General features: G+C 46.0%; 1 protein-coding gene across 1 annotated transcript in view; it reads left to right on the plus strand.

The window, feature by feature from the left end:
• Positions 1–12,543: 12,543 nt before the first annotated feature.
• The window catches only part of si:dkey-103g5.4, a 29,467-nt gene continuing 15,884 nt past the window's right edge, over positions 12,544–26,126 (plus strand). The window contains exons 1-11 of the mRNA XM_041873779.2: positions 12,544–12,726; positions 13,066–13,217; positions 13,666–13,791; positions 14,718–14,919; positions 15,007–15,081; positions 15,315–15,458; positions 15,566–15,625; positions 15,965–16,081; positions 18,105–18,256; positions 18,456–18,542; positions 18,858–19,004. Coding sequence (XP_041729713.2) covers positions 13,215–13,217; positions 13,666–13,791; positions 14,718–14,919; positions 15,007–15,081; positions 15,315–15,458; positions 15,566–15,625; positions 15,965–16,081; positions 18,105–18,256; positions 18,456–18,542; positions 18,858–19,004 — 1,113 coding nt within the window. The 5' untranslated portion in view covers positions 12,544–12,726; positions 13,066–13,214. The remainder of the gene's footprint in view (positions 12,727–13,065; positions 13,218–13,665; positions 13,792–14,717; positions 14,920–15,006; positions 15,082–15,314; positions 15,459–15,565; positions 15,626–15,964; positions 16,082–18,104; positions 18,257–18,455; positions 18,543–18,857; positions 19,005–26,126) is intronic.

Here is a 26,126-nt window from a genome sequence, read left to right on the forward strand (position 1 = left end):
AATCCGCCGTGGGGGCCGAACACGAATATAATGGGATTTTATAATCCCAATTTTCTTATTGACATGTACCCCACCCGTTGGCTACGTCCCTAACCCTTATTTTGAATCTGACAGTCTGCCCTTCTCTGACTCCCATTTTGTAGGCCACTCGTCCTTGACGGTCAGTATGTCGGGTCGCTTCTCTTCTCTTTTACTTCTTAACAATGGTAAGGGCATAGCGCAACTGGTGGTGGATCTTGACATATCAAGACCATTACCGAGACTATGATGCAACTCAAGTTATCCATATTCCCAAAAACCGCCAACCCTCTCCTGTCCTCAGTCTTTCTGCTTGGTACTACCCCATACTCACACCCTGAGAACACACTACAGTGATGATAGGTCGGGGTAGGAGATCTTCGTTAACAGAGGTGATCCCCAGACCCTATTGGTCTAGTTCTTCTCTCTAACTCTGCATGTGTTCAGTGGTGCTTGCATGTGTTCTTACCTTTTTGCAGTGAGGTAACGTGGACCCAGGTTGCTCTTTCTGCTATTCTAATGGCAAAGGCAGTGACCAATATAACCTGATAGGGCCCTTCCCAACAGGCCTGCTTCCAGTTTTTCTTCTTTAGGGACTGGATGCTCACCAGTCACCTTCTCCTTTAGTTCACCTGTGGGGCACAAAACCTCTGACATACGGGTGTGGTTAATAAACTATCTTCACACATGTTCAGCTCTCAATTTCTATTTCTGACTGCATTCTCTTTCTAGACTGTATCTAAAAAAAAATTTTAAAAGTATTTTGTCCTCTCCTTCGTATATATTTATTATTTAATCCTACCATCCCCCTTTTGACACATGTTTTGCTCATGTGTCAATATTACCACCTACCTAAACAATCACTTAGGTAATATTGGTAATTTATCATCCAATTGCCATCCCTTATTTTTAAATACTGCCTAATTTTAACATACTAGGTGTGTTGTTTTTTATTTGAAAAACCCAATTTGAAAAACAACAACCACAAATAGCCAGGCCCCACTTGATTTGGTAGCTCACTGCCTAACTTCACTACTGCTCCCCCTAGCCCTGGGCAACATTCCAATGAGATAAGCTAATCTCTTTCTCCTGGTTATACATTTTGTTAACCTTCAATTACCATCAGTAATCTAAAGATGGTAGTACACACAAAACATGATACAGATATCCCCAGTCCTAACCCATCAATAATTGTTTGTATCAATCTAATTCCTCATAACTAATCCATAAAACCACTCAAAATTCCTCGAGTATAAAATGATTATTTAATTGATTACCCTAAATCTGCTACATGTGATCTCATCTCAAATGATCCATTATCAATTATTTGATCAACCCCCTAGGAAAATCTGTCTCCCCTTCTATTGTTCCTGTCCCCCCTGTAAATGTCATATTTCCTTTTTTAGCCAATACAATCACGGTTACATCAAATGTTCCCTCCTTTGGCCATTTAGTTACTATCTTTCTGGTCCTTTTTCTCATTTGTTAGAGATATTACCAATATCTTCACTATTTTCTGGGAACCTTCTCTTCATGATTGCTACTGGTGATCCTGCCATCTCTACTTCTGGTGTGGTCTAATGTCTATATTAGGGTGTAAGGTAAATTATTCCTGTTGTCTTTTTCAGCTAAATGTTTTATATCCCTCAGTTAATGGTATTTTCTCCCTAATATATCTTCATACTCTCCTTCTTTCCCTAAATGAGATTTAATCCCTTGCCTTTCCTCTACTATCCTTCTATCACTACTGGATCAATGATAATAACTGCAATAACTATTTCACATTAAATTGTGCCTTTTTCTGATAATGTTATAATTTTAGCCTATTGCATTACTTTAGTTTAAAATATAAGTTTGTTTATTTAACAAATCTAGAACCCACTATAGGTTGGTGCTATTCCCTCAGCATAATAGCTAAAGCTACTTGCATCCCCTGGTCCCCGTAACGAAAATAAATTATAGTTCTAGAATTCACCAACTATTTGCATACACCACTGGTGTTAAGCAACCTATCGAATAAAGTAATAACAATTAGAATTTATCAAAGCACTGCCTTCCAGTCAAGTATTTAGACCTCTACTTGAAATCTTACAGCTCAATCTAACTCGCTTGACTGTCTCAATTTTTTTTTCCGCTAACCAGAGCCATAAATTATTCTCCTTTGTCCTCAACTAAATTTTCACTGCTCTATCGCCATTTCAGTTCGCTATTCAATTTCTTTAACTGTTCTCTCTGATTAGGCCCTAATTAATAAAACAAATACTTGCTATCGTTGATAAGCATACATTTAATTATATTCCTATCATTTGAACTATCTCTCACCCCTCCCCTTGCTCCTTCCTACACAACGGGGGAGGCGTGGGACCTTGTAACATATTTTCATAGACCTTTCTAGAATACTTCTACTTAAGCTATCTAATTCAACCTTTCACATTTCTCAATCCACGTAGTAATCTAGGTCTATAGCCCCAATGCGAAAGCTTTACCCACTGTCCCTACCTGGGTTCGAACCCGGGACCCTCTACATACATTGCCAGTCACCCCACACATTCCGCGATGCTTTCAAAGTAAATACTTCCAGTTCATAGAGCAAGTGACGTCACCAAATGAAAACCGCACTCGCTCTCACCTCATTCAGCAACACAAAAACTCTCTCTCCCTTCACCCATTCCCTATTGAATAAGTGAGTCTTTCTATTTAACTCCAACCACGCTACAAATCTTCCATACAACATCAACAAACCAAATACTCAGTAGTATCCGGTCACCACCCATACCAGCCGCCGAATTCACTCATACACACAGACCCCACCCCATGCCACCGAAATGCCCAACAAAACATAATAGTTCAATGGAACCCCCTATTGGCTCTCCACTATTCATACATTACTTCCAAAACCACACCAGTCATGGTCCGATCACCCATCAAACCCCATCACATGATTGCTTCAACATAATTATTTAAAACCAGTATTATGCTATGTCAAACATCAAACGTTACAGTTCAATTATATCAGTTCAAACGTTTCAGTTTAGTCATACTAGTTATTCATTATTTTACCTTTATGTTCCCAATTATTATTAACGGGTTATACGGTTTAAGCAGCTACAGACTTCTTTAACTCCTAATTAGTTTTCTATCAAGGTATACAGGTTTATTAATTTTAATAACCCGCATTCACTCTTTTATTACACTGGGATCATTCGCACTCTCATGCATACAACTCCCTATACTCTAAAGTGTCCCTATGATCCTAGCCGTATCTAGCCCTCTGATACGTGTCAGTAGTGCAACACCTTTAACCAATAATTCCCTACGCCTCCAGTTCTCACCACTGGTGATCCTAGCCTGGAGTTGACTAAAATGTAAGTGTCCCTATGATCCTAGCCGTATCTAGCCTTCTGATACGTGTCAATAGCGTAACACCTTTAACCAATAATTCCCTATATCCTCAGTTCTCACTCCCGGTGATCCTAGCCTGGGGATTTCAGTATTTTTCCCCGATCCTAGCCGTACCTAGCCCTCTGGTACGTGCCGGTGGAACAATACTCTATCTAAAATGTTAAGTGTCCCTCTGATCCTAGCCGTACCTAGCCCTCTGGTACGTGTCGGTGGAACAATACTCTATGGTACCAAGGTTTAACATCACATTCACCACAGGTTTGCATGTCACAATATGGTGCTTATCTACTCATAATAATTCGTATAATAATTCATAATTTAGTTCACTTACATCAGACAGGTGTTTCACAAAATTAATTTGGATAAAGCCAATGTGCAGAACTTTAGTTATATAACAATAGGTGTCTGCTTACCTGTTTTTAGTAGTCCGGACTCTTTGTGAAACACACCGTCCAACGACAGCGATGTCCAATCTGCCGGACAATACCCAGCGAAGTCCCTCTACCAGATCACGTCGGCGGTCACCAATTGTTAAGTTGCGTCAATTCAAATCTGGTATAGGAACAAAAAGAGGTCAATACACGTCTTCTAAAATAGACTAGTATTTTAATTAATGCAAACACTTGAATGGTAAGTATGATGTTCGTATATACGGGCCCACTGAAAAACCACGCAAGGCAGTCAGAGAACTGAGCCATTGTTATAAGTTCTTCTTTAAATACTCTGACAGAGATAGTTCCTGCTCCAAGCAGGCCTATCAGAGTAAAGGCTGGGCGTGGTTTAAACTTACCCAGCCTATCGTTAACGCACAGGCTGGTCCCAGCCCCTTGGCGCTTCACTGTTGCCAGGCATGAGTTGTTATCTCCACAACTTGTCTCGAGTCAGCAACCTTAGACATCTTTGTAGCAGAACACATGTCCTTGAGCGGTTTAACAAAGAGGCAGTGTGTGTGTATGTGAGACACAAGTCTTATCTCATCCTACCCCCCTAACAGTTACCCACATTAATCACAGCTTGTTATATTAAACAATCTATATCAGTACAGTACAAACCTATTATGTATAATCATTAATGTATTCTTTCTAAGCTAGGCATCACATCTAGTTATAAGAAAATAGATCCCCACAAAAGGCTGTTAAGATATTAATGTTTCAAGAAAGGAGTGTATATATTTGGCCTGGCGAAGCGGTTTTATGCGCTGACTGAATGGAAGCTGATAATTATGAGTTTTTTACTCCGCTGGTCTCGGGAAGAAATTACGAGTCCTCACTGTTCGAGACCGAGTCAAGACCGAGGACAAATGTATCCAACACCGAGACAAAGACCGAGACACTCAATATGTGGTCTCGATCAAGGGATACTACAGTGTGTAGTATAGTAGTCTCCAGTATACAACAAAATTATATAGTAAGTACCCTTCAACGATCGAGGGGATACTACAATGTGTAGTATAGGATTCTCCAGTATACTACACAATTCTAAAGTAAGTCTTGCATAATCGAGTGATACAACATTGTCTAGTATAGTATTCTACAGTATACTACAAAATTCTAAAGTAAGTACTACACATGATCAAGGGATATTACAGTGTGTAGTATAGTATTATAAAGTATACTACAAATGTCTATAGTAAGCACTGCATGATATAGGGATACTACAGTGTGGAGTATAGGATTCTACAGTATACTACAGTTTACTACAGAATTCTATAGAATTCTATAGCAAGTACTATAGTATTCTATAGTAAGCGTTAGTATTTTTTAAATGGGTACTCCCCAATCCTTTTGTGTTTTAAGATCTAGCTAAAGCAAAGTTAAAGGTAGCTCTGCAAAAAAGACAATGGCCTATCTACTGGTGATTTAACCATAATTAGAACCAGGAGTTTTCCCTGACCACTTGACCTAAACCAGGAAAAACTGTAACTAGGCACTAAGTTTCTCTTGGTCAGGTCAAATGGTAAGGACAAACTCCTGGCCCTACATATAATGTCATATCCCTCTCTCTAGGAGCGGTGCTTCCAGTAGGCGGCCTCCTCCTGGGTGAGTCCTTCATCGAGCCCCTGAGCAGCATGCTGGTCCGGGTGGGTGGCGGTAGCATCCGGGCTGGGAAGCTGGTGCCTCATGCCGGGGGGTTCCAGGCTCTACTGGACAGCCAGACTTTGGTTGCCCGTATCCGCCTGGTGGAGCTTCTGCGTGGGCTCAGAGAGGACTGGGGCTCTGGGGAGATGGGTTTGCAGGGTTTGCAAGCCCAGAGGAAGGAGACTGAGCTGGGACGGATCCAGGCTGCAGCCAAGGAGTTGGAGCAGGCCTGGGGGAAAGGGCTACACTGTCACCTGCAGCTGCTGAGCCGGCTGGAGACCCTCCTGGACTGGGCCTGGGGCGTTGCCCAAGATGGTGGCGTCCAAGGTAGGTTGTTTTCACAACTGCTTGTGTACTTTGCCAATTATTTTCGGCCAGGATTCAATCAGATCAACCTTAACCTGCGGTAACCAACAAATGCATAGCTTATAATTGCTTTTGTTTAGGTGTGTCGGAGGTGTAAATGCACTGAAACGATCAAATCCACAAGCGGCACCCAGCATTATACCTATCGTGGACATTGCCATCACATTAGTAGAAATCCCATGCAGTTTGAACACTGGGATTTGTGATGTCATCTACACCTCATTTAGGCAGATATAAATCCTTATTATTTTGTTGAATGATTTTCAATTTGAGTGTCATTATTTTCTGAACTTCTCACGCGGGTGGGATATATTCTGAACTTCTCACGCGGGTGGGATATATTCTGAACTTCTCACGCGGGTGGGATATAAGGAGTCGGGATGGTTTTGTGACAATGACCGCAAGATTAGCCGCTGACGGATTTGACAGCTCCAACACAGTTACACCTCCAACACCGCCTTGACAAGAGCAATGATAAGCTATGCGTTTATCGGTTACCACGGGTTAACAATGATCTGATTGAATCCTTACTCCCAATCCAGCAGTTTAGAAATAGAGAGAATGGAAGGCCAAGTTTAGGCCGGGTGTAGGCAGTGGCGGATGAAATGGCTGAAAAAATCAGTTTTGTCCGTCAAAAGGTTCATCTGTCTTCATGGCCGCCCCTTATACCAACTGCTTTCGGGGTTAAAAGGGTTAAGAGGTATGGGACATGACACTCTGTATCCTACTACATTAGGAGAAATCCATCTCCCTGGTTCTGATCTGTCCCTGCCGGCGCTGCCTGGGATGGAATATCCTGATCCACAGGGCTCTGGCCTAACGGTCCCCATCCTGGGGGCTCAGATGGACCCCGTGTCAGGACTCACTGTCCCCCTGGCTGGAACCATGGAGGACCCAGAAGGCAAAGGTGATTGGTTGATTGATGGATGGATGGATGGACTGACTGATTTCCTGATACGGAAGTATATTTAATGTTTTTGATGTATTTGATTGCCATACATTTATAGTACAGTGGGCTCCATAATTACTGGCACCCCTGACTAGCAATGCACAAACAAACAATACAAATATAAACAATATAATTATAGAGATAAACTCAAAATACCAACATGTGAGAAATACTGTACTTTATTAATGTTTCAATGGAACCAACCAAAATCATACAATTATTTAATACAAAATAAATGTCACAAAAATCAAAATACCAACATGTGAGAAATACTGTACTTTATTAATGTTTCAATGGAACCAACCAAAATCATACAATTATTTAATACAAAATCAAGGTTTCATAATTATTGGCACTCCTCATTTAGTACTTAGTGCAACCACCTCTGGCAAGGATAACAGCATGGAGTCTTTTCCTGTAATGTTTGACAAGGTTAAGGAATACATTTGGAGGGATTTTGGACCATTCCTCTATGCAGGTCCTTTCAAGATCCTTCACATTCCTGGGTTTGCACTTATCAACTGCCCTCTTCAACTCAGCCCACAGATTTTCGATTGGATTGAGGTCCGGCGACTGAGATGGCCATGGCAGAACATTGATTTTGTTGTCACAGAACCATTTCTGTGTGGATCTTGAGGTATGTTTTGGGTCATTGTCTTGTTGGAAAGTCCACCTATGGCCAAGTCCCAGCCTTCTGGCAGAGGCAACCAGATTGTCAGCCAAAATTGCCTGATACTTGGTGGAATTCATCATGCCATCAATCTTAACCAGTGCCCCTGGACCTCTGGCATTAACACAGCCCCAAAACATCACTGACCCACCACCATATTTCACCGTGGGTATGAGGTGCCTCTCCTTGTATGCATCTCTGTTTCGACGCCAAACATGCCGATGCTGTATCTGACCAAAACGTTCAATTTTGGTCTCATCTGACCAGAGCACCTTCTTCCAGTCATAATTGTCACGGTCGTCTATGTCGTCCAAGTATGACCAAGGCGCAACGTGTCCAAGAAACATGACTTTATTTAGCAAAGTAACCAAAATCCAAAACAAAAGACGACTCAATGAAGTCCACGGTACACAGACCGAAAACGGAACAAAAACCCACAACTCCCACAAGAAAACATACAGATTAAATATGGCTCCCAATCAGAGATAACGAGCCGACAGCTGACACTCGTTACCTCCGATTGGGAGTCATAGACCAAACCTAGACATGAACCCAACAGAAAGGCAAACCTAGAAATACACACAACAGAACTACCAACATAGAAATACACCCCAAATAATGAAAATGAACAACCCTGGCTCAACAATCAACGTCCATGGAGCCAGAGTGTCACAGTACCCCCCCCTAAAGGTGCGAACCCCGGGCGCACCAACATAAGGACTAGGGGAGGGTCTGGGTGGGCGTCTGTCCACGGTGGCGGCTCTGGCCCCGGTCGTGATCCCCACCCCACCACAGTCACAACCTGCTTCAGTAGCCTCCTCCCAATGACCACCCTCCAACTAACCCCACCTGGACTAAGGGGCAACACCGGACTAAGGGGCAGCACCGGACTAAGGGGCAGCACCGGGATAAGGGGCAGCACCGGGCTAAGGGGCAGCACCGGGCTAAGGGGCAGCACCGGGCTAAGGGGCAGCACCGGGCTAAGGGACAGTACCTGACTAAGGGGCAGCACCGGACTGAGGGGCAGCTCCGGACTGAATGGCGGATCCTGGCTGGCTGGCTCTGGCGGATCCTGGCTGGCTGGCGGATCCGGGCTGGACGGCTCTGGCGGATCCTGGCTGGACGGCTCTGGCGGATCCTGGCTGGACGGCTCTGGCGGATCCTGGCTGGACGGCTCATGGCTGGCTGACGGATCTGGCTGCTCATGGCTGGCTGACGGATCTGGCTGCTCATGGCTGGCTGACGGATCTGGCTGCTCATGGCTGGCTGACGGATCTGGCTGCTCATGGCTGGCGGAAGGCTCTGGCTGATCCTGTCTGGCGGACGGCTCTGGCTGATCCTGTCTGGCGGAAGGCTCTGGCTGATCCTGTCTGGCGGAAGGCTCTGGCTGATCCTGTCTGGCGGAAGGCTCTGGCTGATCCTGTCTGGCGGAAGGCTCTGGCTGATCCTGTCTGGCGGAAGGCTCTGGCTGCTCCTGTCTGGCGGAGAGCTCTAGCGGCTCCGGTCTGGCGGACGGCTCTGAAGGCTCATGGCAGACGGGCGGCTTTGCAGGCTCAGTACAGACGGGCAGTTCCTGCGGCGCTTGGCAGACGGACAGTTCAGACGGCGTTGGGCAGACGGGCAGTTCAGACGGCGTTGGGCAGACGGACAGTTCAGGCCCCGTTGGGCAGACGGGCAGTTCAGACGGCGTTGGGCAGACGGACAGTTCAGGCCCTGTTGGGCAGACGGGCAGTTCAGACGGCGTTGGGCAGACGGACAGTTCAGGCCCCGTTGGGCAGACGGGCAGTTCAGACGGCGTTGGGCAGACGGACAGTTCAGGCCCCGTTGGGCAGACGGCAGACTCTGGCTGTCTGAGGCGCATCGTAGGCCTGGTGCGTGGTGCCGGAACAGGAGGTACCGGGCTGAGGACACGCATCTCAGGGCTAGTGCGGGGAGAAGCAACAGGGCATGCTGGACCCTGGGGACGCACCGTAGGCCTGATGCGTGGTGCCGGAACTGGAGGTACCGGGCTGAGGACACGCATCTCAGGGCTAGTGCGGAGAGAAGCAACAGGGCATGCTGGACCCTGGGGACGCACCGTAGGCCTGATGCGTGGTGCCGGAACTGGAGGTACCGGGCTGAGGACACGCATCTCAGGGCTAGTGCGGAGAGAAGCAACAGGGCATGCTGGACCCTGGGGACGCACCGTAGGCCTGATGCGTGGTGCCGGAACTGGAGGTACCGGGCTGAGGACACGCATCTCAGGGCTAGTGCGGGAAGCAGGAACAGGACGCACAGGACTCGGGGAACACACAGGAGGCTTAGTGCGTGGTGTAGGCACTGGTGGTACTGGACTGGAGACAGGAGGTGGTGCCGGAAATACCGGACCGTGCAGGCGTACTGGCTCCCTTGAGCACTGAGCCTGACCAACCTTACCTGGTTGTATGCTCCCCGTCGCCTGACCAGTACAGGGAGGTGGAATAACCCGCACCGGGCTATGTAGGCGAACCGGGGACACCATGCGTAAGGCTGGTGCCATGTAAGCCGGCCCGAGGAGACGCACTGGTGACCGGATGCGTGGGGCCGGCCTCATGACATCTGGCTCAATGCTCAGTCTAGCCCGGCCGATACGTGGAGCCGGAATGTACCGAACCGGGCTATGCCTGCGTACAGGAGACACCATGCGCTCTACTGCGTAACACGGTGTCTGCCCGTACTCTCGCTCTCCACGGTCAGTCCAGGGAGTAGGCGCAGGTCTCCTACCTGACTTCGCCACACTCCCCTTCTAGCCCCCCCAAGAAATTTTTGGGTAGTACTCTCGGGCTTCCAGCCTTGCCTCCGTGCTGCCTCCTCATATCGCCGCCTCTCGGCTTTAGCTGCCTCCCGCTCTTCACGAGGACGGCGATATTCTCCCGGTTGATCCCAAGGCCCCTCACCATCCAGAATCTCCTCCCATGTCCATGAATCCTTTATGGGAGTCCATAAATCCTGTGTAGGTAGGTCCTGTTGCCGCTTGACACGCTGCTTGGTCTTTTTGTGGTGGGTTTTTCTGTCACGGTCGTCTATGTCGTCCAAGTATGACCAAGGCGCAACGTGTCCAAGAAACATGACTTTATTTAGCAAAGTAACCAAAATCCAAAACAAAAGACGACTCAATGAAGTCCACGGTACACAGACCGAAAACGGAACAAAAACCCACAACTCCCACAAGAAAACATACAGATTAAATATGGCTCCCAATCAGAGATAACAAGCCGACAGCTGACACTCGTTACCTCCGATTGGGAGTCATAGACCAAACCTAGACATGAACCCAACAGAAAGGCAAACCTAGAAATACACACAACAGAACTACCAACATAGAAATACACCCCAAATAATGAAAATGAACAACCCTGGCTCAACAATCAACGTCCATGGAGCCAGAGTGTCACAATAATTTTAATGACGTTTCACAAACTCCAAGCGCTTGCGTCTGTGTCTTGGGGTCAGAAAGGGCTTTCTTCTGAAAACCCTTCCAAAGAGCCTGTGGCTGGGGAGGTGGCGTCTGATGGTGCTTTTTGAAACCTGGTGACCCCAAGACGCCACCAAGGCCTGCAATTCTTTCACAGTGATTCTTGGGGATTTTGTTGCTTCTCTCACCATCCTCCTCCCTATCCTGGGGGGGCAAAATGCATTTGTGTCCTCTACCCGTGAGGTTTTCAACTGTTCCATATCTTTTAAATTTTTTAATAATAGCCCTGACTGTGCTCAGTAGTATATTCAAATCGTTTGTGGATCTTCTTGTAGCCATTACCAGATTTATGAAGGTCTACGACCATCTGTCTCTTTTGAACTGCCAGTTATTTCGTTTTATTCATGGTGTTGGATGACAAAGGGATATTGCATGCATGTTACCTCATTTTTATATCCTAGTGAAACAGGAAATGATGTAATGGCTCAATATAGTTCCTTAAGACTTAGATAAACTTAAATAAGTGGAATTTAATTCCTGGTTTAATTTTGGTAGATGTTATTTACAATCAACTTTAAGGGTGCCATTCATTGTGCAACCTTGATTTGGAGGACATTGATTTTTAATTAAATCAATAAATGATTTTGGTGGGATCCATTGGAACATTAATATAGTACAGTATTCCTCACATGTTGGTATTTTCAGTTTTTCTCTATAATTATATATTTGTTATATTTTTCTAAGTATTGTTTGTGCATTGCCAGTCAGGGGTGTCAGTAATTTTGGAGCCCACTGTATATCAGTATTTCTGTGCTACTGTATGTTATTCGACAGGACTGGTTGCGATTCGTTTCGGGGCCCTGACAGTGGACCCTGTAACGGGGGTGTTGGCTCCTGTTGTGGGGGTTCGCCTGGATGTGCCCAGACAGACTGCTGTGCCTGTTACTGCTTCATACTGCCTGGCTCTGGGAGATAATACCGACAGTGTGCTGGTAAGGAAGATAAATTACACTGGTTACTTTTCTTTTCAACACGTTTAACATGTTGCCAAAATGACAGGTTAAGCACACAAGGTGGCTCCAACATGTTGCGTTTTGATTGTTTTTCAGTCCCTTCTTCAAACAGCGAACATAATCAACACATAGTGATTGAGTTCCATAGTATAAATCACGCGTATCTCTTTTTGACTTGTTGTGCATGCCAGCTGGAGGCCCTGCAGGAGGAGCGGTGTCTGAGGAACAGGTACTGGAAGCAGGAGAAACAGAAGGAGGAGGAGCTTCTAGCGGATCTGGATGCAGCTCTGCAGCACTGTATCCTTGTGGCCACTCAGGAGGACTCTGAGCAGGTAAACTGAACTAGGCTGGGATGGATGGGGCTGCTCAGTCCTCAACAAACAGGAAAGGATTTCTCTTATGCTGAAGTGTTTGAATGCATACATGTCATTTTGGTTTATGTTAATCTCCCTAGTGGCGTTACTGTATAATGGAGATCCTTATCCATTCTTTGTTTGTGTGTGTGTGTGTGTTAATGTTTGTGTGTGTGTGTGTGGACATGCCTGTGTGAGTGTGAGTGTGTGTGTGTGTGTGTGTGTGTGTGTGTGTGTGTGTGTGTGTGTGTGTGTGAGTGTGAGTGTGTGTGTGTGTGTGTGTGTGTGCACTGTAGGCCCACTGGGTGGACACCGAGAGGCAGCTGAGGGAGGCTGCAGCGGAGCTTCAGGAGTCTGGCCAGTCAGAAGCCCAGAGGAGAGCGTCCCAGCTCTCAGACCTGTCTCTACTCCTGCCTCCTCACGTTCTGCTCATCCTCACTCAAGGTATAGCAAGTCTGGCATAACTTCAGTTAATCGTTAGAGAGTGGATTTGGATATGCTTATCCATAGCTCAAAGTTACATTGTAATATACTTTTGATTGCATATTAGGCTACCTTGTGATGTGTGTGTGTGTTCACACGTGTCCATGTGTCTTTTTTTTCTCCAAATATATATTTTATGGATTTTCACTTTATTTAGAATAAGGAATTCAGAGGGGGAGAGTAACAGTGGAAAAAGTGGTGGCTGGGATTGAGCCCCGGTCTCCGGTAGGGAAATGTGGCTTATGCTGTGTTACCAGTACACCACTCTGCACGTGTCTGTGTGTGTCTTACTGTGTTTAGGTGATGATAAGGAGTGGGAGCAGCAGTGCTGCTGGCAGACAGAGCTGGTGGCTGGCCTGGACAGGGTGAACGTGTGTGTGGAGAAACTGCAGCAGGACCATGAGAGATGGACAGCACAGAGGGGAGAGCAGACGGCATCAATCCATGTCATGGTCAGATCTAGCATAGTTCAATCCGATTACGCTGATATGTAGATTAAGTAAACATTAAAATATATTTCGTTTTTCTAGTGAACAAGCTTTTTAGTCTAGGACTAGGCTTAATCTTTGTCCGGGAAACCGTCCCCTACAATCCATCATCACGGTAAAGGGATAAACATTCTAGGGCCGGTTTCCCGGACAAAGATTAAGCCTAGTCCTAGACTAAAAAGCTTGTTCACTAGAAAAACGAAATATATTTTTTCCCCTATTCTTAATCTGTGTCATGCAACCGGCCCTAGAATGTTTATCCCTTTACCGTGAAGATGGATTGTATAATTTATTAAGGGGAGTAGGATCGTATTCTGCAGATGAATGCATGTTAATGCACAGTAAATGAATGTGTCACAATGACTCAAAAATGAGGGTGTGTTGTTTTGAGGCTCTGTTGTATGTCTCCCAGGATGGGAAACTGAGACAGAGAGAAATATGGGAGCAGCTAAACTCCAGGCAGGCTGAACTAAATGCTGCTCTTATAGCGCTGCACTGTGTCCGAGAACTCTGCCAGCTCCGCGCAGAAACAGCGCAGGTAAGCACAGGCAGAAAGCAATACATCTAATGCTTCAGAATGGAACTATCTTTAAAGAGATAATTTACGCAAAAGTACTAACTTTATTTTCCACTTAACTTGGCTGTTGTCAATAATACCCAGACCATTTAAAAGTGTTTATTTGAGATACCAGTGCCATGGGTATCATAAGTGGAAAATCATGTACAGTGAGCTCCAAAAGTATTGGGACATTGACAAATGTTTTGTTGTTTTGGCTCTGTACTTCAGAACGTTGGATTTGAAATGATACAATGACTATGAGGTTAAAGTGCAGACTATTTTCATCCATATCGGGTGAACCGTTTAGAAATTACAGTACGTTTTGTACATGCTCCCCCTATTTTAGGGGACCAAATAATTGGGTATTAAAGTAGTAAAGAGTAATGTATTTGGTCCAGTATTCCTAGCATGCAATGACTACATCAAGCTTGTGACTCTACAAACTTGTTGGATGCATTTGCTGTTTGTTTTGGTTGTGTTTCAGATGATTTTGTGCCCAATAGAAATGAATGGTAAATAATGTATTGTCATTTTGGAGTCACTTTTATTGTAAATAAGAATAGAATATGTTTCTAAACACTTCTATAGTAATGTGGATGCTACCATGATTACGGATAATCCTGAATGAATCCTGAATAATGATGAGTGAGAAAGTTACAGAAGCACAAATAAGTGCATTTTTCCCAATACTTTTGGGGGGACAATGTACAAAACGTTCTGTCATTTCTAAACGGTTCACCTGATATAGATTAACTTTAACTTTAGCCAAATAGTCATTGTATCATTTCACAAACAATTGTTCACTGTCCCAATACTTTTGGAGCTCACTGTATATTTGTTATTGAAAGAACTATCCCTTTAATATAGTTGACTAGTGTTGCTATTGAGCGTATCTTTCTATCCAGTCTGTGTTATCAGGTTCCTTCTGGTACAAGGAGTTTGGGCTGGCCAGGCTAACGGTCCCCAGTAACCCACTGAAGGTGGTGTCGTTGACCCAGCAGAAAGCCGTGCCTCTCCTGGAGCGCCTCATTCAGCTACTGGAGGAGAGCAAACAGTCAAGTTTCTCCCCGAGCACCTACTGCCAGCGCATCTCTGGTACCTCAGCAGGTGTGAAGTTGCATTTTTCTGTCTTTTTTTTTTCTGATGATAAGGATATTGTTTCCATAGCTTTTTTTGTCAAATATTTGTTCGTAGGTTTGTCAACAAAACAGACATTTGGATTGGAGACATGTTCTCGTGCATGGACCGAGTCAGTGCCTGTGGTTAAAGGTAGGCACAATAGACGGTGGCCCTAGTGGGTCAGATGGCTCACTTGGTTGGAGCATGGTACCGGCAACACTGGTGTTGTAGGTTGGCACAGAAAGACTTAAATGATCACACTATTCTATGTGATAGAACCATTCAACTGCGGTTGCTCGTTGTTCATAGCACTGCCTTATCTAGTAAAAAGGGATCCATTTTCTATGAGTTTCTGTCGTTAACAGTGAGAGATATCTATGCAGGAATCTCCACCCAGTCTCTGAGAGACCCAATGAAGGCTCAGCCTCAGGACCAGGATTCTAAGGGCCTCGGTGTCCCACAGCCCAGTCCTCCTCACTCACAGACAGCTCACAGAACGACTGCAATCTCTGATATACACTCACAAGGTAAGATTAATTGATTCATTTATTCATTAATTAATGACCTTTACTTCATCATAGGCTCTGCTGATCATATTTATGAAGAGTCCTAATGATGTCTCATTCCTTCACAGAGGGCCAGCCTATGAAAGAATCTGTTCAGCCGTCACATGTCTGTGTCCCCACACTGTCAGGTAAAGAACAACATTGAAATGGGTTGTTTATTACAAAATAAAGATTTAATATGACTATTATTTTGTTTCCACTATGACTGTGTGCAGAGAAATTGTAATCTCATCTCGTTTCAATTCTACTCAAGTGCTTTGACTATGTCTCTACCTTGTGGGCAACACATTAATTGCATATAGTATTTGGACATGAATACCAGAAGTTCGCAGGGAAAATCACAAGGATGACTTGTTGTAAATGTAGCCCTGATATAAGTTATGAGTGTCTCATAATGGCATGTCAATGTTTATGTGTGACCTGCTATGTGTGTACAGTATGTGTCTGTGATGATGTTTCCCATACAGAGGAGGAGTGGGATAAATTGCTGGAGCTCTCCCCACTCTTCCAGCTGCTAAAGGGTGTGGAGAGGAAGCTCAGGGGCCTGGCGCGAGATGCAGGACTTTTGAGGGGGGAGCTCGACGGTGGGTTACACAATAGTCTGTATAGTCAAATGCACATCACGAACGTCCTGTGATGTGTTTGGGCCGAAGACTTGTAGAGATTACAGAGGACCCACACACACACGATTGCTCCACCACATACTGCAATATATAATAACCAAACAATACACAATAACAAACAAAACAACATTTATTTTTATATGTACTTCTCTTGTTACCAAATAGTTTGTTCCAAAACCCCCAAAAGAGGAAGGCAAGAATGACACTGGCATGGAGAAAGTCCTTTGGGAGGAAAACTATTCAAGAGAACAAGACCTTAGAGGGGGAGCTCAGTCACTGGGTGGTCAGAAAAACATGTGTTCTGACTAAGAACATACTGTGCCACCTCATTAAACTGAAAGGCTTTGTGAGGGACTCTTTCAGTCAGTCCTTGTTCAACACAAATGTAATATCACACGGTAGCAGTTAATATTTGAGACCAACTCTGGCGTTCAATAAGGAATCAATAGGAAGAAGAACATTTCAGAAACAGTAAAAGTCTAAACAGAGAAACGGGACAGGAAGGAAGACAGATGGGAAGCTTCATCATGGGACTTATGGCAGAATGGGAAAGATGCTTTATTAATGAAGTTGAGGTGAGATTAGATGTCATTTTTGTGTGGAGCACTTTGAAACAAACTGTCATGGTATGCGCTATACAAATAACTTAATATGCCATTTAGCAGACGCTTTCATCCAAAGCGACTTACAGTCATGTGCGCATACATTTTTACGTATGGGTGGTCCCGGGGATCGAACCCACTACCCTGGCGTTACAAGCGCCATGCTCTACCTTATCTAATTCTTAGATAAGGATTATCATCCACTACATGTAGTTCAACTAGTAATTTAACTACATTTTGCAGTAGCTTGGTGGTAGTTGAACTAAATTCAAATGAAGTTAGTGTTTTCAGTAGTTAATGACTTTTTTTGCCATGTAGCGATGTAGCTAGCTACTGGAACTACGTAATAATTTCCTTTCTTTTTCGGCATCAGGCCTGCGTAATTCTCACTCGAATCATTGTTTTTGTGTTTAATAGGCTAAATTACACATTACAGTATGTTACCATATGAACCCAAAGTGATCTGTTCTTGCAATTTGCAATTTGTAGTCTATGACATTTTCGATACATATGATAATTTTTCACTAAGTAGTTTAGATGAAGTGAACTACTTTTTCAAAGTAACTTTAGTTAAGTAAAGTATATTTTTCAGAAGGGTATCTTTAGTGTAGCTTAACTTCTTCCAGTGTGAAGTAATTGGTAGCTTGGTAACTATATTTTCAGAGTTGCTTCCCAAACACTGACCATCCATCATAATCTAATCACCCCACCACCACGGGAAAAAAGCAGCTAAAGTGTCTGACATAGCAACATAACACCACAGCTGCTTCTTATCCTTCGAGGTTTCTCAACACCGTGAGTCATTATCCCCCTCCCTTTGGCGGTCTTTGTTTACATTTACATTTGAGTCATTTAGCCGACGCTCTTATCCAGAGAGACTTACAGTTAGTGCATTCATCTTAAGATGGCTAGGTGAGACAATGTGAAAAATCCATAGAGTCCATAATAATATATGTTTTTTTCAGTCTGACTATGAAATTAGTCACGAAATTACACAACAAAAATGCAACCAAAAAAGGCCAAACCGGACCACTTGTTCAGGGAAAATCTCAACCAGCTGTGGTTGTGAAGGAACTAGAAAAATATCTGAATCAAAGTGAAAACAAGCAAAAGACAAAAGTAGTGAGGACAAAATAGCCGTTGCCAAAAAGACAATCCCCTGTTAACGACTGCTTTGGTGCTTTGGTGCTTTGGTAATTATTACCAAATGTCCCACCCACAACACTCAATACAACTTTACTTGACCTAAAATGTATACTTTCAATTGTGATAATACACAGCCTTTGAGAGTTCCTAGACTACTTGTGCTACGTGAAGTGTGAATAGGAAACCCAGCAAGCAGAAATGGTCAACTGGATTTATGGATTGTTTCTGTATTTCAGGCAGAGGGACCTCTTTTATTGACTATCTGGATGCACAGTGGGAGTGTGAAGGAGAGCTGCTCCATCTCGACCCAGATAGTCTTAATCCCAGAGAGTTCCTGGTCTACCAGCATGGACTATTCCTACTGCAAACACTACATACTCTCAAACTGGTTAGTCACTCACCTTCTCTCCCACATACTGAGAGAGGTTAGTGATGGGTCATAGTTCAAAGCATTGTTCAACTCATCTTTCCAGTCAAAAGGAGATTAATTCATCATTAAATGTGGTCTTTACTGTCTATCGAAAAGTATTTTTCTTTGTCAGTGTGAATGTTCTTAGCACCAATTGTTAATACTTTTCCTCTCATAGACTCCAGCAGTGTCACTCCAGATAGCAACTAGTCTTCCATCCAATAACTACAAATACAACGCCTTCCGAAATTCCTTCTTTTATCAGGTGATGTCCCAATTTCCGCTGTGCGTGTGTGTGTGTACGTGCATTCATGCATGCGTGCATGCGTGAGTGTGTGCTTATATGAGAGAGAGAGAGAGAGAGAGAGAGAGAGGGAGATTACATTTCTATTTTGGAAAAAAATATGCATTGGGGAACAGTGTGCATGTTGTACAGAGATATGATAATCAACATCAATCAAATCTATTTCCCTTTAGGATTGAATGATAGCTCTGAATCTTGCAGTTTAGCTTCTGACCTTTGTGATGTTAACATGTGTGCCACATCTGTCTGCTGCTAACTGATGTCGTGTGTCAGTAGGAAGCTGAGCAGACAGTGTTTGTGCGTCGCCAGAGACTGCAGTCAGTGGGAGGATTCTCTCTGCTCCTCTTGCACTGTCTGTCACACATCGCAGTTGGGGATATGAGCGTCGACTCCAGTCCTATCTTCCAACGGACTTTCTTCAAGGTGCTGCCAAACTCTGTCTGCATCCCAGAAAGTTTTTCAAACATAGTGCACTACTTATGACCAGAGCCCTATGGGCCTTGGTCAAAAGAAGTGCACTATGTAAGGGAATAGGGTGTCATTTCCCAAAATACTGTCTGGAGATGACATAATGTCTTTGTTTGTGTTTATGTGTGTGACAAGTGTGACTGTATCGTGAACAGGGTTGTGTAGTAACGGATAACCTGTAACAGGGATTAGGTAATCACATTACAAAAATTAAGTAACTGTAATCAGCCCAGATGAAATTAAAAAATGTGTAATTAGATTACAGTTACATGCTTAAAAACAGTTGAATATATTTTACATGACTTCTAATATCAAGATGTGAGCTGCAAGTGTTTGCCTCAGACACACAGAAATGGCAGATATTTGAAAGATGTGCTGAGCCACACAGCTCGGAAGTGACCTTTCAGTGGGAATGGAAGCTGTTCCTATCTGCTTTAATCTATCTATTTTGAAATCTCAAAAACTGCTTAGTTGCTTTCCACAGAAACTTTCCCCCCCCTAAAAAAGTCAGACCGCCACATACTGAGAACTGAATCCTCCCAGAATTTATGTGGATCTTTGTGTCAAAAGGATCTCTAGTTTCAGTGGAAACAATACAATACAATACAAGTTTATTGTCCATTAGTATGTGGACACCCCTTCAAATTAGTGGATTCGGCTATTTCTGCAGGTGTATATAATTGAGCACACCGCCATGCGATCTCCATAGACAAACATTGGCAGTAGAATGGCCTTACTGAAGAGCTCAGTGACTTTCAACGTGGCACTGTCATAGGATGGCACCTTTCCAGTTCGTCAAATTTCTGCCCTGCTAGAGCTGCCCCGGTCAACTGTAAGTGCTGTTATTGTGAAGTGGAAACGTCTAGGAGCAAGAACAGCTCAGCCGCGAACAGAACACGAACGCAGAGTGTAAAAATCGTCTGTCCTCGGTTGCAACACTCACTACCATGTTCCAAACTGCCTCTGGAAGCAACGTCAGCACAAGAACTGTTCGTTGGAAGCTTCATGAAATGGGTTTCCATGGCCGAGCAGCTGCACACAAGCCTAAGATCACCAGCGCAATACCAAGTGTCGTATGGAGTGGTGTAAATCTCGCCGCCATTGGACTCAGGAGCAGTGGAAACGCGTTCTCTGGAGTGATGAATCACGCTTCCCCAACTGGCGACAACTGTAAAGTTTAGTGGAGGAGAAATAATGGTCTGGGGCTGTTTTTCATGGTTTGGGCTAGGCCCCTTAGTTCCAGTGAAGGGAAATCTTAACGCTACAGCATACAATGACATTCTAGACGATTCTGTGCTTCCAACTTTGAGGCAACAGTTTAGGGAAGGCCCTTTCCTGTTTCATCATGACAATGCCCCCGTGCACAAAGCGAGGTCCATACAGAAATGTTTTGTTGAGATCGGTGTGGAAGAACTTGACTGGCCTGCACAGAGCCTTGACCTCAACCCCACCTTTAGGATGAATTGGCAAGCTGACTGTGAGCCAGGCCTAATCGCCCAACACCAGTGCCTGACCTCACAATTGCCAATTTGTGGCTGAATGGAAGCAAGTCCCTGCAGCAATGTTCCAACATCTAGTGGAAAGCCTTCCCAGAAGAGTGGAGGCTGTTATAGCAGCAAAGGGGGGACCAACTCCATATTAATGCCCATGATTTTGGAATGAGATGTTCGACGAGCAGATGTCCACATACTTTTGGTCATGTAGTCTACCTTTGTGCGATTGTAGTCTGTCACCGTCTCCGGTTTCTTCTTCTGGTCAATGCCGATGGCAACAGTGGGATGCATGGTGCTGAGGACTCTTATTTATTTTACATCTGTACAGCTCCCCTCTCTGTTTATTGTTCCGAGCAGGTCTTCTTTACAATCATCTTGTCTGCCAGGGAAATTGATGTAAAGAAGTTGTCCACAGTCACATTTCTGCCTTTGCCCATGTAAGGCTCCATATGTCTCAAAACCAGTCTCAGACCGTCGCTCACCCGCTGGCCTTGTTTAATCTTAAGTACTTGGTTTCAGCATAACCATAACTTAAATAAACATTTGTCTGGTTTGTTGGCCATGTATTGGGTAAAACGGCACCAAGCTTTGGTCGGGAACAGTTGCTCATCAACAGTTATGTTCTCTCCTGGCTTGTAACAAGCAATGCAATTCTTCACAGAACTTTTCCAGGTGTCTGAGAGCGGCGAACCTGTCTGTCTGCACACATATTGGTCTTGTCTCCTTGTCATCAAAACTAGAGTCATCTCTCTACTCCTGTTTATACCTGGTGCTAGCATGCGTCCTTTGTTCTGATCTTGTCCACTATCTGATTGTGCCCACATATTATCCGTTGCATCTACACATGGTATTAAAATGTGTCTGTTACCCATCCACTGTGTCCACATTGTATGCAAATAATTTGACAGATGTTGTTTTTCAAAATAATATTCCTACATTTATTTTAAGACAAATATTGATGCCATAAGTCAATGGTGCCACCTGTGATTCATTTGGACGGCAGGATAATTATGATTTATATGGTTTCACTGTCCAGATCCATCTACACTTGTAAGATATCCAGACACAATGCATCCCTGACTACCCCTAGACACAATCGTCTACACCTGTCCAAAATTCTGGGCACAATCAGAATGTGGACAAGATCTGGACAAAGGATGCGTGATAGGACCAGGTATAAATGGGGCTACTGAAGCGGTTGCATACCTATCAGACCAAAATGACTCCACATCCCTGCTCTTTCTGCCGTATGCCCCGCAGACATACAAGAGTGCAATAAAGGCATGTCCCACCCACGTACTGTTTACTTTCCTGTGCGCATGAGCGACAGTACAATCTATGATGTGCTACAACATCTGCATGTCACATAAGCAAAGAAAACTGTAGAGTGCGCTGGCAATTTGTCTCTTTGCGTGAGGTGTAGGGCCTGCTCTCTCTGTGAGAATATTCTGGAAAGGGAGCCTTCCTGTTGCGCTCTCGTCACTCTTTCTACCCAAACAGTGCCTTCCTGTTATGTATGGTACGACGTGCTGTACGTCGTACTGTACGTTGTTATGGTTTACGACAGTGTGCTGCGTTACGGATGAATGGGTTGTCAGAATGCGTGGCACATGTCATTAAACGACAGAGTGATGTTCAATGTGAAACTGTGCAGATGTCCGTTCTTCTACAACTAGGCTAGATATAACATTGGCGACGAAGATGGCTGAATTCAGTTTACCACCGCCAGCACCATTCCTCGCCGTGCCTGGCGAACCTCCAGTCCCGTGGAATAACTGGCTTGATAGTTTTAACACTTATCTAGAAGCTATGGACTTTTCTACAATCTCCGACAAGCGGAGGACAGCACTGCTCCGTCACTGCCTTGGTACAGAGGGACAGAGGATTTTCAGAGCGCTTGGATCGGCTCCTACATTCACTGCTGCAGTCAGCCTCTTACGGAACCACTTCGCCGGAAAGAGCGAGTGCTCCTCCGACGCTACCGGCTACGGAAGAGACACCAACGGCCGGGTGAGTCCATTCAAAGCTACGTGGCTAATCTGAGGGATTTGGCTAGCTCTTGTAACTACGGGACACTTCAGGACGAGATCATCAGGGATCAGTTGATAGAGGGGACGTTATGTGAAAAGACAAGGGAGAAACTGCTTTTGGAATCGGATAATTTACAACTAGATGGAGCTATTAAAATAGCACTCCAGGTTGAAGCGGCGTTGGAATGCTCTTCTATGCTAACAGACAGCTCTGCAGCATACACTCGGCCCCCAGCCATTCTCACACAGCAGCTTCAGCCCGAGCAGGCGCACTACAACGATCACGCGCTGCGCACGCCCTCCCGCGTCGATAGCTGCATGGACACAGACACCGACATGCCCGTGCAGCAGGCACACAGACAAACAAACAGAACTAGCTGTGGCAACTGTGGGGCTAGCTCTCACAATTCAAGGGCTTCAAACTGCCCAGCCCGTGGGAAAATATGCAAGAACTGTTCAAAATACAATCACTTTGCGAAAGTGTGTCGTTCTGCCCCTGCTACTAGCTCCACCCAGAACAGGCCCTTCGTTTCATCTCACTCTCAACATGAACACACGGAAATCCGAACCGTCTCCACCAACCATGTGTCATTCAGGACATGCACTGTGCAGCTGGGTGAGGTGGGTTTGCCTTTGCTGCTGGATACTGCCGCTGCGGTGTCGTTGCTCAACCTTGCCACTTACTACAAGTTTTTCAGTCACCTACCACTCCAACAGCCCTCCACTGCCCTGTGTGGGTACGGTAGATCTAAGATAGACATTGTAGGCACCCTCCAGGTCCCAGTACACTACGGCACCAAACATTTCATGTTGCAAAGCGGGGTGCCAACCTCCTGGGCCTCGACCTCTTCACAGGCTTGGGATTCACACTGAGAGATGACAGTGGGTCAGCTATCTACCAGGTTACCTGCACATGGCAACAGAACTGGCCGACTCTGTTTGATGGACTGGGCTGCCTCACAGCCTTTACTCACAGGCCCCTAGTGAACCCGGAAGTGACCCCAGTCATGCAGCCCTGCGGCGCATTCCCTTTGCACTGCGTGATGACGTCACAAAAGATCTCCAGTCACAGTTGGATGCAGGCATCATTGAGCCAGTCAACGCTGCCCCCTGGATTTCAAACTTGGTCATTGCAACCAAAAAGTCCGGTGGAATCCGGACCTGTGTGGATCTCCGTGCTGTGAACAAGGCCGTTGTCCCGGATAAGTACCCCTTGCCTACAGCTGAGGAGCTGACCGCACAATTCCATGGCTCCACGATCTTCACGAAGCTTGACCTTCGTCAGGGTTATCTTCAGGTACCCCTCCATGCAGCTAGCAGAGACCTCACGGCCTTTGTCACACATGCTGGCGTGTTCAGATATACACGCATGCCTTTTGGACTTAGCTCCGCCCCCAGCTGCTTCCAGAAGGTGATGAGCACCATCCTCGCTGGAATACCTGGGGTGGCGGTCTATCTGGATGACATCGTGGTCCACGGCCCTGACCTCCACATCCATGATTATCGACTCCACAGAGTATTCAGTGCTCTACTGCGGAACAACCTGACCCTGAACGGTGGAAAGTGCACCTTTGCAGCTCCAGCCGTCGAGTTTGTGGGCTTCCGCCTGTCGGCCAAAGGCATTGCCCCACTCATGTCGAACATTGAAGCCGTCCACCGGATCCCGGAACCGACCTCAGCCTCTCAGGTGGCCTCATTCTTGGGCATGACAGCTTACTACCTCCGGTTTCTGCCCCACTACTCTCAGACCACAGCGCCCCTTCGCCAGCTCCTCAAGAAGGATGAGCCATGGGCCTGGACGGCAGCCTGCTCAGACGCGGTCCGCTCACTGAAGAGCCAGCTCACCACAGCTCCAGTCTTGGCTCACTTTGACCCCGTCTGCCATACCATTGTCACATGTGACGCCTCAGCTGGAGCACTAGGAGCTGTCCTCTCACAGCTGCAGAATGGCATTGAGAGGCCCGTCGCCTTCGCCTCAAGGGCCCTGAGCCCCACAGAACAACGGTACTCTGTGGGCGAACGAGAAGCACTGGCCTGTGTCTGGGCGTGCGAAAGGTGGCACCTCTACCTATATGGCCGTCTGTTCACACTCCGAACCGACCACCAGTCCCTCACAACGCTACTGTCAGCATCAGGAACTGGCCACAAGCCACTTCGGCTGCACAGATGGGCCGACCGCCTCAGACAGTATGACTATCAGCTGAAGTTCACTCCGGGGAGGGATAACGTGGTGGCAGACCTCCTCTCACGCTCCTTTGACGCTCCTACTCCGACCGTCTTGCCAGACGACAACGAAACAGAGCTTGTACAAATGCTCTACGCTCCTCTTCAGTCAGTCGTCTCACTGGAGGAGCTGAAGCAAGCATCGGAACAGGATCCCACACTGTCTACCCTGCGCACCTACATACGCACTGGATGGCCAGCACATGTGCCGGAAGAGCTGGCGACTTTCGCCAGAGTGAAGCACGAACTTTCTTGCTGGGAAGAAGTCTGTGTCTCTCGAGGGTTTTGCACAGTGGTCCCGAGTGGCCTGCGTGCGCGTGTTCTATCCATGGCGCACGAGGGTCACTTGGGCATAGTCAAGGTCAAACAGCGATGTCGAGACCTTGTGTGGTGGCCAGGCATCGACCACGAAATTGAAGCCCTGGTCAGGGATTGTGCTGCATGCCTCTTCAGTGGGAAAACAGGACAGTCCGCCCCACCCCCCCTGCAGCCTCTCGCATGGCCGTCCCACCCCTGGGAGCACATCCAACTGGACATCTGTGGCGAGATCCATGGACACGCAGTCCCTCACCATCAGCGCTTCCTGGTGGTGGTGTATGACCTCCACTCTAAGTGGCCAGAAGTGGTTCCTGTCGGAACTGTCACAGCACAGGCCATCGTGGACATCCTAGACAGCCTGTTCACAAGGTGGGGCCTACCCCTCACCCTTACCACGGACAATGGGCCCCAGCTAACCTCTGCCGAGTTCTCCTCATATCTCAGCAACAAGGGAATCAAACACATCCGCACGGCCTACTACAACCCACAAGCTAACGGAGGGGTGGAACGCTTCAACCAAACGCTGAAGAACGGCATCAGAGCGCACCTGGTCCAGGGGTGCACGTTCCAAACTGCTTTGAATCAAACGCTAATGCACTACAGAGCAAGCAAACACACAACAACACAGGTCTCCCCGGCATCCCTCATGCTAGGTCGTGAGATGGAACTGCCACTGGACAGACTCAGAACACAGAGAGTAGCAGAACCGGCGACTAGGCGCACCCAAGAACAGCAGGCAGTGACCAGGCACCAAAGAGCAATGAAACAGCGTTTTGACAAGGCACACAGGGTGAAGAAGTCGATCATTCAAGTGTCAGACTGGGTCCGAGCCCGACGGCCTCAGCGGTGCAACAAAATGGCCTCATTCTGGTCGGACCCCTTGCAGGTCAGTCGACAACTGGGGCCCGCCACATTCATGATGAGCAATGGATCACGCTGGCACGCCAGCCGCCTCAGAAAAGTCCCTGCCCCTCAAGGAACACGAAGGCACACAAAACAGACATGCAGGCCAG

Source organism: Coregonus clupeaformis, chromosome 5 (genome assembly GCF_020615455.1).
Source record: "Coregonus clupeaformis isolate EN_2021a chromosome 5, ASM2061545v1, whole genome shotgun sequence".
NCBI lineage: Eukaryota > Metazoa > Chordata > Actinopteri > Salmoniformes > Salmonidae > Coregonus > Coregonus clupeaformis.